The sequence below is a fragment of the Rattus norvegicus genome, chromosome 19, assembly GCF_021556685.1.
Source record: "Rattus norvegicus strain SHRSP/BbbUtx chromosome 19, alternate assembly SHRSP_T2T, whole genome shotgun sequence".
NCBI classification, from domain to species: Eukaryota; Metazoa; Chordata; class Mammalia; order Rodentia; family Muridae; genus Rattus; species Rattus norvegicus.
In genome coordinates, this window is record NC_141552.1 from 65,147,328 (window position 1) to 65,159,519 (window position 12,192).

Here is a 12,192-nt window from a genome sequence, read left to right on the forward strand (position 1 = left end):
TTATCCTGGCAACAGAAGCATTTGGATAAACAACAAGGAGGGCAGTGGTGTCCTTGTTTGGAGGAGGTCAGGGTTCAGGGTTTTATAGCCAGTCCGAGTGTTTTCCTAAGCCATTCGCAGAGCTTTTAGAAAGCAGGAAGGTGCCAGGGTTGGACATTTAAAGGCCTCTTCCACTGGCCCCGTAGGAGAGGCAGGCACTGCTCATGGAATCTGTGGGTTCTGACCATTCATGAATAGGTCCCAGAGCCTGAAGAAGTGGGTTTAGACCAGGCAGTTAATATTCTTTTTGACAAGGCTGTCCCAGACTGTCCGTAGCAGGTGGCCTGGATACAGGGGCTAGCTCCACATATGTGAGACGCTGGCCTCTTCCTCTACATCGTGGTTTTTCATGGGTTTCCATGTTGGGCCTGAAGGAGGCCCAGGCTGCAGGCCCAGTTCTCTTTGAAGGAGGGTCCCCAGAGGCTTCTGTACTTGTGTCTCTTTGGGTAGACTTGTAGGAGTGTCCAACCTTTTGACACTGTGACTTAGACTGTCATCTATGAAATTCAAGTATAAAAGCCATACACTCAAATAAACCCCCTCAAAAGCAGCCCTGCTGTTTTAAATAAGCATATACTATTCACCTGATGAATGCGACTTGCAGGCTGTGGGCTTGCTGTAGGTGAAGCTGGGAAGGTGAGTCTCTGTCTGGTGGCATCTGTCCTGAGGTTCTGAGGCACACATGCTGGTAATTCTAGTATCTGTGAAGCCTTGAAAAGGGTCTGTAGTGTACTTCAGTTCTTTGGATTTGCCAGAGCCTAGAATGCTTTCAGACTAGTGCTGAATTTGGCTTGGTGGCTTTAGGAAGGTGAAGTCCGCTGCCTCAGCTCAGAGCCGAAGTCTGCTCCTCTAATAGTCTTTGCTTTATTTGGAAGCAAGAAGACTGAGTTTATGGTACTGGGTAGTTATTTTTCAGCTGTGGCTGCTCTGTCTTTCAAGTTCCTCCTCAGAGGCCTTGGAGAGGTGTAGGCACAGAGGCCTAGGGGGACCTAGGGTAACTGCACCTGATCCTAGGCTCTAGGACAGTCCTTAGGCTGAGATTGAAGACAGCAGTGGTGATCGGAGTTGGGATGGCCATGTCCTGGTATCACCCTGGTACTGTTAGTGCGTGTGTGCCATCACTTTTTGGGAGTGGAATATGGAAGGAAGAGGAAAACCAGAGTGCTTTCCTTCTTCCCACGCGTCCCAGCCATTGGCTGTCTAGACCTGCACATCCTGTGCACTGCTAGTTCTTCCTCTCTCTCCCCTTCCTGCTGTTTCTGCTCCCAGAGAGCAACACTCAGAGCCACTCCTTTTCCCGTGCATGACTTTCCACTGCTCAGCAGTCTGCTGCTGCTAGAAACACCACCCTGGGCTCCATTACACTTCCTTTTTGAGTGAAGATTTGTATAATTGTGTATATGTGGAGGGTTCCTGTGTCCAGAGAGGTCTCCGTGTCATTCCAAGGCCCTTACAGGCTGCTGGGGCTCGTGCCTTATATGTATGTTGTCTGTCACCCAGCAGGTGGAGCTCATGGTACGACTCTCCTTGTGACTGGTTTTTCTGTTTTTAGGCTCAGTGTCATAGGTTTACTGGTCTTTCCTACTTCTATGAGAAGAAAGAAGAATTGGCTTCTGTGGAGCAAGTATTTTTTCCCAGTTTGAGTTTTTTCCCTTAAAGAACTCCTATGATTAAATAAAATGCAAACAAAGTTGCCTGTGGGGCGCGGTGACTCATTCCCACGGACCGGCCACCGTCTCTCCATCGCATGACCCAGACTTGACGTTTTCATCGTCCTTTAGTTTTGCCCTTCCCTTGGTTTTGTCAGTTTTTAGAGTCTACTTTAATTTCTACAGACCTCCCATCATTCCTCCTGTTACTGTGTTGCAATACACCACCTTTCTTTCTTTCTTTCTTTCTTTCTTTCTTTCTTTCTTTCTTTCTTTCTTTCTTTCTTTCTTTCTTTTTTGGCCTGTTTGGTTTCTTGCAAGGTGAGACCCTGGCACCCTGTTTCCTCAAAGAACTGGTGAGGAGAGAAGCTTGTGAATTTCCAGTGTTTCTTCACCTCACTGCAGCGGTTACACTTGGTGGTTGTCAGCGTTCTCACGTTTGCCCAGAGTAGGGCCTTCACATTGCTCGGTGTGTCCTGTAGATGTATGTGAGCCAAGCAGTGTTTGTGGGCCCTTACCTGAAGTGCGATGCCGCCTCCCTCATATGGGAGCCCAGTGATTGTCATAGTGGCCTTATATGTGGTCTAAGTCTGGGCTCAGCTTCTGTTTCTTGTTTGGAATTTGTAATTACCCCTTTCTCCAAGGCATCTGGCCCGTGAGCACCACAGCCAAGCTCCGAGGACATATCCTGCTCTAGGGCCCACTGCTGCCCCTGCCCTGTCAGTGGATGGGACAGAGTATATCGCACATACCCACCCCGGGTTTGCCCTTCCTGTTCAGATTGTGGTACCCAGATATATACCCGATCACTCTCAGACCACAATGTCAGCTTCTGCACTTCTCAGAAGTATTCAGCAGAATTGGGGTACCATGTGTAGTCAGAGCAGAGCAAGACCACTCTACTTAGCAGGTCCTCCCAGTGCCCCTTGCAGCAGTTACTGAAGAGGGTTAAAAGTTTTTCCTAGGTGAGTTCTCCCCATTTGAAAAAGTTACATTGATCTGTCAGAGCAGGGAGGGGGCGGGGCGGGCTCCTCCCTCTGCCAGTCTTCCTCGGTGCCCAGTGCCCTCAGCTGATTTGGACTCTTGTACTGATTCTGATTTTCTGAGGTTGTTTTTACTTTTGAAGATTCTTTAGCACACTTGTGTATGAGGGTGCGATTCCTAGACACAATATGGATCAAAGTGCTGCCTTTAGACTTGGTAGTGATTTTTGTTTAGGCATAAAATTGGCTCATATTTCTTTCTCATAGTATCATTTTATTTTATTGTATGTATGAGTGTTTTGTCTGCATGTATGCCTGTCCATTATGTGTAATGTGCCACAAGAGGCCAGAAGTGGGTGTCAGATCCCCTGGAATTGAAAATGATTGTGAGTTGCCATGTGGGTGCTGGGATGGAACCGGTTAGAGCAGTACTTTAACTGCTCAGTTGTCCCTCCAGTCCTCCTCTCTAGCCTCTCCCATAGTAGCTGAGATATTTTGATCCATTTTCTCTTTGCCTGGTTTGATTGAATTCTCGGTGTTGTGTGCCATCTGCACTTTTGCTTGGATGTATAAGGGAAATTCTTTTCCCTCTGCTTGTCGGTCGTACCTTTTAATGAAGGGTTTCAGCTCCCGGAGCTCTGCTTCACTTTCAGGAGCCCTCCCCGCCTTTCTTTCCTGGCCTCAGGACCTGGGGCCTTGTGCTTGTTTGGCTGAGCTGGGCTTCAGCCCCAGGAGATGCTTGGATAGCATCCTGAGAGCCCATTTCCTTGCTACAGCTTCTCCTGGGTCTCCCTCCCAGTGCTTGCTTGTTGGCTTGTCCTCACCATCTCCTGTGCTGCATTTTGGAGCATTCTCTTTAGTCTTCTTTACTTCCTCCTGTTCCTATTCACTTTCCTGCTGGTTTTGTTAAGATTCCACCTGTTGTATTTGTTTACTCTTGGGTTTTTCTGACTTGGTTTTTCTGTAACTGTTCATTTTTAACTGTTTATTTAGATCTGTGTTGATGGACCTGGCCTCACTTTCATGTTGGAGCATATGGTCTTTGGTGGCTTAATCAGAATGTCGCAGAAGCTAGAAGGAAGTCACAGACAGATCTGCTAGGGGTAGTTCTTAAGGGCGGGGTGTCTGGAGGGCCATGCAGCTGTGACTGGTTCTCTGGGATGTGTTAGTCACTAGTGCACAGCAGTGTTTCTACAGGCAGCTGAGGCCCTCTGGAGATGCTAGACTTGCCTGAGGGTTCCAGACCTGCTTCTTGAAGATGTGTTGGAGGTGGTGTGAGGAGTGGGGGAGGGGAGGAAGTAAGGAGTGGGGGAGGTGCGAGGTTTTTTTTTTTTGTTGTTCTTTTTTTCCCCCCGGAGCTGGGGACTGAACCCAGGGCCTTGCGCTTCCTAGGCAAGCGCTCTACCACTGAGCTAAATCCCCAACCCCGAGGGGCGAGGTTTTCAGTCCACTATTTAGGATAAAAAGTAGCTAGTTAACATTTGTGAACACTTCTGAATGCTCAAAGACCAAGTAGAGCCTGCAATGAAGCAGCTGCAGCCCTTTAAGACCCTTTAGTGCACAGAGCTACAATCTGTCCCACACTGGGACCATTAATCTTCCCTTCTGGTTCTTGACATTTATTTTGCAGGTGACAGAAACCCCATACCCTGTGACTTCTGGACTCTTGCTTGTCAGTGTACCCCTTTCTCGGGCTCTGGATGATGTCAGAGCAGGACCTGGCAGATGTGGTTCAGATTGCAGTGGAAGACTTGAGTCCTGACCACCCAGGTACAGCTGTGAGACAGTAGGTGAACTGTTGCTCTCCCTGTCTTTCCAGTGTCAAAGCCACCCTGCTGGACTTTGTTCCCCTAGTAAAACAGACACAGCAGTGACGCCGGGCCTGTGTGAAAATTCAGACCATAGGATGTAAACAGGGCTGCCTGCATGTGCACGTGTACACACACACACACACACACACACACACACACACACACACACACACACACATGCGCTCCCATACATATTTATTTCTGCAAAAAAGAGTTAAGACCATTGCCCTAGAGGCTGCTGTGTGTTGCTGAGGAGGAAGCAAGGCTCACACAGACCTATGGGAAGCAGAGTCTTGTCCTCTCTGTTGTGAGTGAGTGCACAGAGGCTGGAGAAATGCACAGGTCGTCAGGGTGAGAAAAACTGAACTTAGGTGCATGAAAACATTCATGGCATACAGGTCAGTAAAATGCTGAACACAGAATTCTGGGAAGGTGGCCTGTGTTAGGCCAGAGCAGTGGCTCAGTGGTTAGGAGTACTTCCTCTCTTTCAGAGGACCTGGGTTCCCATGTTGGACAACTTACAACCACCGATAACTCCAGCTTCAGGGCCATGCAGCTGGGCAGATGTTCTCTTCTCTTCTGGCTTTTGAGGGACCCCCACACATATCATGCACTTACATAGATATATACACATAAATAAAAGCATGCCTCACAGAAGCCCTTGCTCTGTGTAGAGGAAAGGCCTAGCCCGCACAGCTCCACAGAGGTGCAGTTCACAGAGATAGGTCCCAACGGGCGTCCCTGCTATTTGGCTCGGTGATCGTCACTTTAATACTGTTTTTTTCCTTGATTGTAGACAAGATGGGGAGTTGGGATGGTACTGCAGAGGCTGGAATTGGGGTTACCTTGCCTCTCTGAAAGCAGGCCAGCAGGAACTGTTTGTGTGGTGGCTCCTGAGCGCTGCGGCTTCCACATAACTCAGCCGTTGGCTGTGCTGTTTGGGGCATTTGAATGCAGAGAGGGTTGTGGCTCAGTATGAATGTGCCTCACAGCGCCATTCCTTACATGGGCCCAGGCCAGGTGAGGGAGCTCTTGGTTTTACAGTGAAGTAGCAGAGGACACGAAACAAAGCTGGGAAGAAGTCACAAATGAGGGTTCTGTGTGGGTTTGCCTGCTCGGCTCCAGATTGGGTGGTCTGATTTGGGTGGGGGAGATGAGGGACGGTCTATTTCTGCCTGGCTGAGGATTTCAACAAGGAAAGGGGCTGTGCCCTTTTTCATCAGCCTTAAGGTGCAGCACTGCTTGGCTGTAGTGGCAGAGAGCCCCGAGGAGCTCAGTGTGTTTACCCGGCTTTCCCGTCTCTGTGCTTGCTCTGCAGTTGTTTTGGAGAATCATGTCGTGACGGATGATGATGAGCCTGCTTTGAAGCGCCAGCGACTAGAGATCAATTGCCAGGATCCCTCTATAAAGGTACCGTGTGGCTCCTGTGTGCACTGCGTGATTTCCTACCATCAACTTGGGCTTAGAATAGTACGACGGATCCTCTTGCAGCTCCACAGTGGCAGGGCCACGCCATCTGGAATTCTGGGGGAGGCTCTCCCTGCCTCTTCTGTGCTTGCTGTGACCTATAGGTGGTCCCAGCCTTGTCACTACAGTCCATGCCTGAGGCCTGTCCTCTCCCAGGCCCAGATGGGTCATTTATTTGAATACATGTGCACAGACCCTCTTTCTAGACGAGGCCACAGGGAGGGTCTGGCCTTGTAGGATGGAGATGCCACAGAGATGCTGCATAAAAGGACAGGACAGGCTCTCCCGGCAAAAGACAGGAGGAAACAGTAGATTTGGAAGAGGACAAATAAAGAGTCTTCCTGTGCGTGCACAAGCCTCCTTACCTCAGGTGGGTCACTGTGACCCACTGCCAAGTCCTGAGGTTTGCTGGCTGGGGTTGGAGGCTCCCCATTCAGCCAGTGAGTTGCTTCCAGATTTGTTCATTTGGGATCCAGTGTCGGCAAGGTAAGAAGTAAATATTACAGGAGCGTTTACAGGAGTGACCGAGATGACACCGGTCCTCTTCACATGCTTCTCTGTGTCGAGGGTGTCTTCTTGAGATGCTCAGTTTGCTCTGGTCAGAAGTAGTACCAGCTGGGGCTGGGAACTGAGAGTCTACTCTGACCACAAGTGGTGGTGCACACCTTTAATCCTGGTGCTTGAGGGGCAGAGGCAAGCAGATCTCTGAGTTTGTGGCCAGCCTGGTGTACATAGTGAGTTCAGGGACAGCCAGGGCTGTCAATCAAAGATGCTATCTCAAATCAATCAATCAATCAATCAATCAATCAATCAATCAGTGAAATCCACCTTGAGAGTAGTGGACAGGACAGCATCCAATTTCAGAGTAAACTGTGACCATAATTGTATCATAAAACACATTTTTAAACAAGAGCAAAACAGACCATGGAGGAAAGTGGCTGCCTGGGTTCTGCTGTCACATGCAGTCATGTGCTGTCATGGGATTGGAAGACATTCACATACCCACTTGCCAAAGTAATTCTCCATGGACAGGTCAGAGCTGATTGTGGGCGCCTCACCTGGCAGCTTTAGGAAGAATACTGTCTCTCTTCTTCCTTTGTGAGTTAATCAGTCTGTAACAGTGGTTTTTCTTTCTCAGTTGGCCACCACTTAGTTCTCAAGGTGTGTCTGCCTGTACTGTTGATGTTGCCCCATTGATAACTGAATGGATACTTGGAAAGGAACCTGGTGTTGGCTGCTTGTTTCCTCCCGCACACAGCCTTGCCCATAGAGAGAATGGTTAGCAGGGGAGGGCCGAGTTCTTTTCCTTTTCTCACTAGTGTCTTTCTGTGAAAAGAGACCTTTAAGTCAGGGTTCAGAGTGCTGGTTAAGACCAGCAGCATCTGAAGAAAAAGCTTGTTCTCTTGCCTATGCTGGGTCTTGTACAGGATGTGCTGAGTGGAGGTGGATGGAGGCCTTCGGGTATGCGGCACTTTCCCATGGCTGCTCCTCACTGCTGTGTATAGCAGGGAAATAGAGCAAGCTCAGAGTTCTTCAGAGCCGAGTCTGGCTGCTCAGAATGCTCTGACCCCTGCATTCCCACTTTGCCACACCCAGGTGGTGGTGGTGTGACGGACTCTCTGTGGCTGATGTGGTCGTGATTCCCTTTCGTGAGCAGAGTCCGACCCTCACTCAGTTGGACCAGGTGCAGAGCAACTGTTCTGACTGCCTGTGCTCTGAGGTCCAGCGTCAGCCTGTGCTGCTGCCTCTGCTCTCATGGGCTAGCGCCTTCTTTCTGATGTGTCTCCGAGGCTGCGTTCCTCTTCTGGGCGAATCCTTCTCATTCTGTTTTCTTCAGGGGCTGCTAGCCTTGTTCCTACATTCCCTGTTAACACCAGCACCCTGAACGCTGGCTTAGAGGTCTCTTCACAGTAGAATTCCTGTGTGCATCATGCATCTAGTAGTTCTGACAGGATTGGCGCTTGGGGGAGCAAAGCCATTCCCTCTACTCTCTGTGTTCTTAAGTTTACTGTGCCGGCTCTGACTTCGGGCTTGGTAGTTGGAAACTGTTCCTTTTATGGGCCACTAGATGGCACACTTGATACTCAGAAGGTCCCTGGAAGGGGTCATTGACACATTTCATGAGGTATACCTGTGTCCAGCCATCTTTTTTGGTTTTCAGGGTTTGGATAGTAGGTATTATCTGTCAGCATTAGAAAGATTTTGTAGCTTTAATGTGTGACTCTATGGGTGAGCACAGTGACAGGCTTATTACTCCCTGGCCTTGGTGGAGGTGAGATTGCTAGGGACTGTTTGACACAGAGCTGAATGCCTAGGCATCCCTCAGGGCTCCTCACTGAATGAGTGCCTCGGCAGGGCCCAGGCATGGCCTCTTCAGCTGAAATACACTGGGTGGACTTAGGAGCCGGCTGTTTGGTGCCCGTGGACTTGCTCCTCACAGTGGAGGACGCCCTCTCTGAAGCCTTTCTGTTTTCACTTCCAGTCTTTCCTGTACTCTATTAACCAGACGATATGTTTGCGGTTGGATAGCATTGAGGCCAAGTTGCAAGCTCTTGAGGCTACTTGCAAATCTCTGGAGGAGAAGCTAGACCTGGTCACCAATAAACAGCACAGTCCCATCCAGGTCCCTATGGTGGCTGGTTCCCCACTTGGCGCCACCCAGACCTGCAACAAAGTGCGATGGTAAGTACAGAAGGGCCGAGGCTCCGCAGGCCACCCTGGGGAAAGCGCTCCTATGCCAGCCCAGAAAAGCCCAGGCGCCGCTGTTACTGATCTGCCCTACCCCGGATATCTGCCCTGGTGCTTCCTGGTTTCACTTAGACCGAAACCAAACAGAGGCTCTGCTGGACCGGCCTGAGTCGCTCCCACTTTCTTTCTTGGCTTAGGCAGCCGGACTCATCTTTCCTTGCACCTGGCCGTGAACTTGGCCCATGTGTGTTGTTTCTTTTCTTTCTCTGTCTCTGCCTGGTGATTGCCTACGCTTTCTTCAGGGGTGATATTCATGATTTTTACTTGATCATAGCAAACTTTCCATTTGGTCTGAGACTTGCCTTGTGCCTGATTTTTAACAAGGTTTGTGGCCTCCAAGCAAGCTTTGCATGGTTTGCACTCTGCAGGCATGGGAGTCTTCATGCCTGGCTCAGTGGGATGGAAAGCTGCCTCCGAAGGTGTCCTCCTCACACTGGGTCCCCGGCAGTGTGGCATGAGAGCCTTGTGTGGCAGCGCCCACCCAGCGCCCTGTTGTCTTTATTCTTTCCTGAGGTGTCTAGGAGGAAGTCCACATGTTGGTGGGCAGAGTGTCATCTCTGTGCTCCAAGGCCTCCTCTTGCCTTGTGGGTTTGGGAAGAGCAGAACAGTAAGGTGGCCTCAGCAGCCTAAAGGGACACCAGTGGCTTTGCTGTGGTGTGGGTGGTTGGTGGGTGCCACCCTGCCCATGTCTGCTGGTAACTAAAGTGACAGTAGGTGCTTTTGTGACTATAAAGGGGTGTGTGGGAAGGGAGAATAGGGGTTACTTTGGGTGGTTTTGGGGTGTTCAGGACCAGTGACTGTCCTCTTTTGAGATGGTTTCTGATGAGGCCTGTTGGGTGGAGCTATTCAGTGCCTCTGGTAACTCTCAAGGGCACTGGATTCACTCTGTTATCCCTCTGTGGTCTAGCTTCTCAGGAGAGGCAGGGTTGCTCTTATGGCTGATGTGGGCTATACAGCTCACCACATGTCTCTCTCCTCCTCCCCGCCCCCACTTATGCACACAGTGTTTGTGCAGGCTCTCTTTTGAAATACCCCTTTGTCCCCACGCATGATGTTTGGAAATACAGCTTTAAGAGTTAATGGCGTGGCCTGCTTCTCGAGGGGAGGCATGGACGCACAGCAGTGTATGGGAGAGTCTGTGCTTGAGCATGCAGTGGCGAGCAGAGATGCAGCCTGCAGGCAGCGGTTGTAGACATCACTGACTGGCAGTGGAATATTCCAGAATGCTGAGTTCTTAGTTTTCTAGACTGACCCAGTATTGAGTTCCAAGAAAGTCAAGTTACATAAAAGCTGCAAGGATGTCCTTTTCAGGTTCGAATTCCACCTGGGACAGGGCTCAGAGTCAGACAAAGGTCCTCATGTGAGTGCTCGGAACCTGGGCATTCGTGTGGGAAGGTTTTGTGTTAGTTCAGGTTGTCTCAGGCATCGAAGGACACCTTAATCTCCTTGGTCACACCTAGACTCTAGTGGCATTTTACATTGGTAGCCATGTTTGTCACACTGACTCCAGAGTTTGGTGACTGCAGCAAACAGTCACAGTTGTCCCCAGGGTGAAATAAAAGAGCAGTGATCTTCGTTTCTTATACGATACTGCCTGTTCTGGGGACAGCAGCTCAACTCTTTCTGCTCTTGAAACATGGTGCCTTCAGGAACTGAGGAAGTGGTGACAGCATCTTTTCCTCTGCTCTAGTTCTGCCAGGTTATGGGAAGCAGGGAGCAGGGGTGGAAGAGGGGCAGGGGTGGAAGAGGGGCAGGGGTGGAAGAGGGTCATTTTTTTGTGGCCTAACCTCAAGGGCTTTGGAATTCTGTCTGTTTGGGAGCACTGAGTGCCAAGGCCACCTAGTTGGACATTCCTAGGGCCCAGATATTTCCAAGTCTAGTTTCTCATTAGAAAGATGAGAGCTGGGACACTACCTGGGTGTGATGGTGTCAGGGACCACATTCCCCAGAAGGCTGTTAACAGGAAACTCTTAGCCTGGAGGATGAGAGCAGAATCTCACGATTCCATTGACAGATGGATGATGTCACTGATGCAGATGCAGGAAGCAAGGAGGATTATTGTACAGAACCTGGGCAGTGGGGCATAGACTGCCTTCTAGAATGATCTAAAAGGCAGCACCATACTGAATGGTGAGGTGCTGTGTTTTGCTTACCTGGCGCCTCTGATGAGGAGTGCTTATGTAAGCTGAATGATCTCTCTCCAGATCATGCAGTCTGGCAAAGAACTTAGAAAACTTGGACCACTACTTGCTGGCTTTGAGTGTGACTTACAATAGGACTAACATAGGGGCCATCACCAGAGTCTTTCAGTTCTAAGGAGGTCTTGAGAAGAGTGCCTAGAGACATTCTTGAAGGATACTGCCTCCGCTTGGAGAGACTGCAGAGGCCCAGATTTAGCAGGAGGTGGTACCCAAGACCCTCTCTGCTCTCGAAATCTATGCCCCCTGCTGGTTATTTGACACCTGACCCGACAAGGCCTAGGCTGCAGGGCTCCAAGGGGTGCTCTTCCAATTGTTTGTGCTCCTTGGCAGACAGAGGCCATGGGGCACTGCCAACCTCAGCTGGCATGGGTCCGGATTTTCAGATTCTGCACCTGAATGAGGGAATTCAAGACAAAAAGAAAAGAAGGCCTGTTTTCTTTGATGCTCAAGCTTAATCATGATAAAAATGATTGTGAGGTTACAGGTCATGGGGTTTCATCCAGCAGTGACATTCGGCTTCCAGAGGTGGAAATGGACTTAATTCTGTTTTGCCTGGCTTGTCTCCCCTGCTGGTGTGCTGTGAGGTTGACTTCACACAGATGTACTTGGAGGGACGGCCGGGAGGCATTTTAATGCTGAGGGAGCAGCAGTTGTTGGAGCATCTGCACTGTTGTGGAAGCCGGTGGTTTGCTGAGCCAATCCGTAATGGTGCTTCAAGCATTCTAAGAAGGCCAGTACTGTGTTGCTTATCCAGAAGGCCTCAAGGGCCAGCTCAGGCATTTTGATACAAATGGTGAATAAGTTACCTTGCTGCTCTTTGCAGCTAGACACAGACTGAGTACGAAGCAGGGAGCGTTGTACAGTGCACATGCAGTTCAAGTGGACGGTACTGCTTGATAAGTCAACGACTTTTAGAACCAAGAGTTCTGATGGTTTTTAACTAAGACTGTTATTGAGGACAGAGATTGTTTCTTTTTTTTTTTTTTTTTTTTTTTTTGGTTCTTTTTTTCGGAGCTGGGGACCGAACCCAGGGCCTTGCGCTTCCTAGGCAAGCGCTCTACCACTGAGCTAAATCCCCAACCCCGTTTCTTATTTTTAAAAGCAATAGATTTTTTTTCTTTTAAAGGTTTAAAAAATTAGGGCTGGAGAGATGGTTAAGTGGGTAGAACCAGTGGGTTCAGTTGTCACCAGCATTGCATAAACCCAACATGGCTGTCATCCCCACAATTAAGAGGGAGAAACTGGAGGGTAAGAAGTTCAAGGTTATCCTTGACTACATAATGAGCTTGAGGCT

General features: G+C 49.6%; 1 protein-coding gene across 21 annotated transcripts in view; it reads left to right on the top strand.

Annotated features, from left to right (window-relative positions):
• Positions 1 to 12,192, top strand: part of Banp (Btg3 associated nuclear protein) — a 77,820-nt gene that overhangs the window by 15,668 nt on the left and 49,960 nt on the right. For 17 of the 21 annotated variants that reach the window (XM_087594265.1, XM_087594273.1, XM_087594267.1 and 14 more), the window contains 3 exons: positions 4,302 to 4,441; positions 5,801 to 5,892; positions 8,432 to 8,631. In XM_087594265.1, coding sequence (XP_087450391.1) covers positions 4,372 to 4,441; positions 5,801 to 5,892; positions 8,432 to 8,631 — 362 coding nt within the window. In that variant the 5' untranslated portion in view covers positions 4,302 to 4,371. The remainder of the gene's footprint in view (positions 1 to 4,301; positions 4,442 to 5,800; positions 5,893 to 8,431; positions 8,632 to 12,192) is intronic. The other 4 variants (XM_087594279.1, XM_087594280.1, XM_087594282.1 and 1 more) reach the window with 1 other exon arrangement.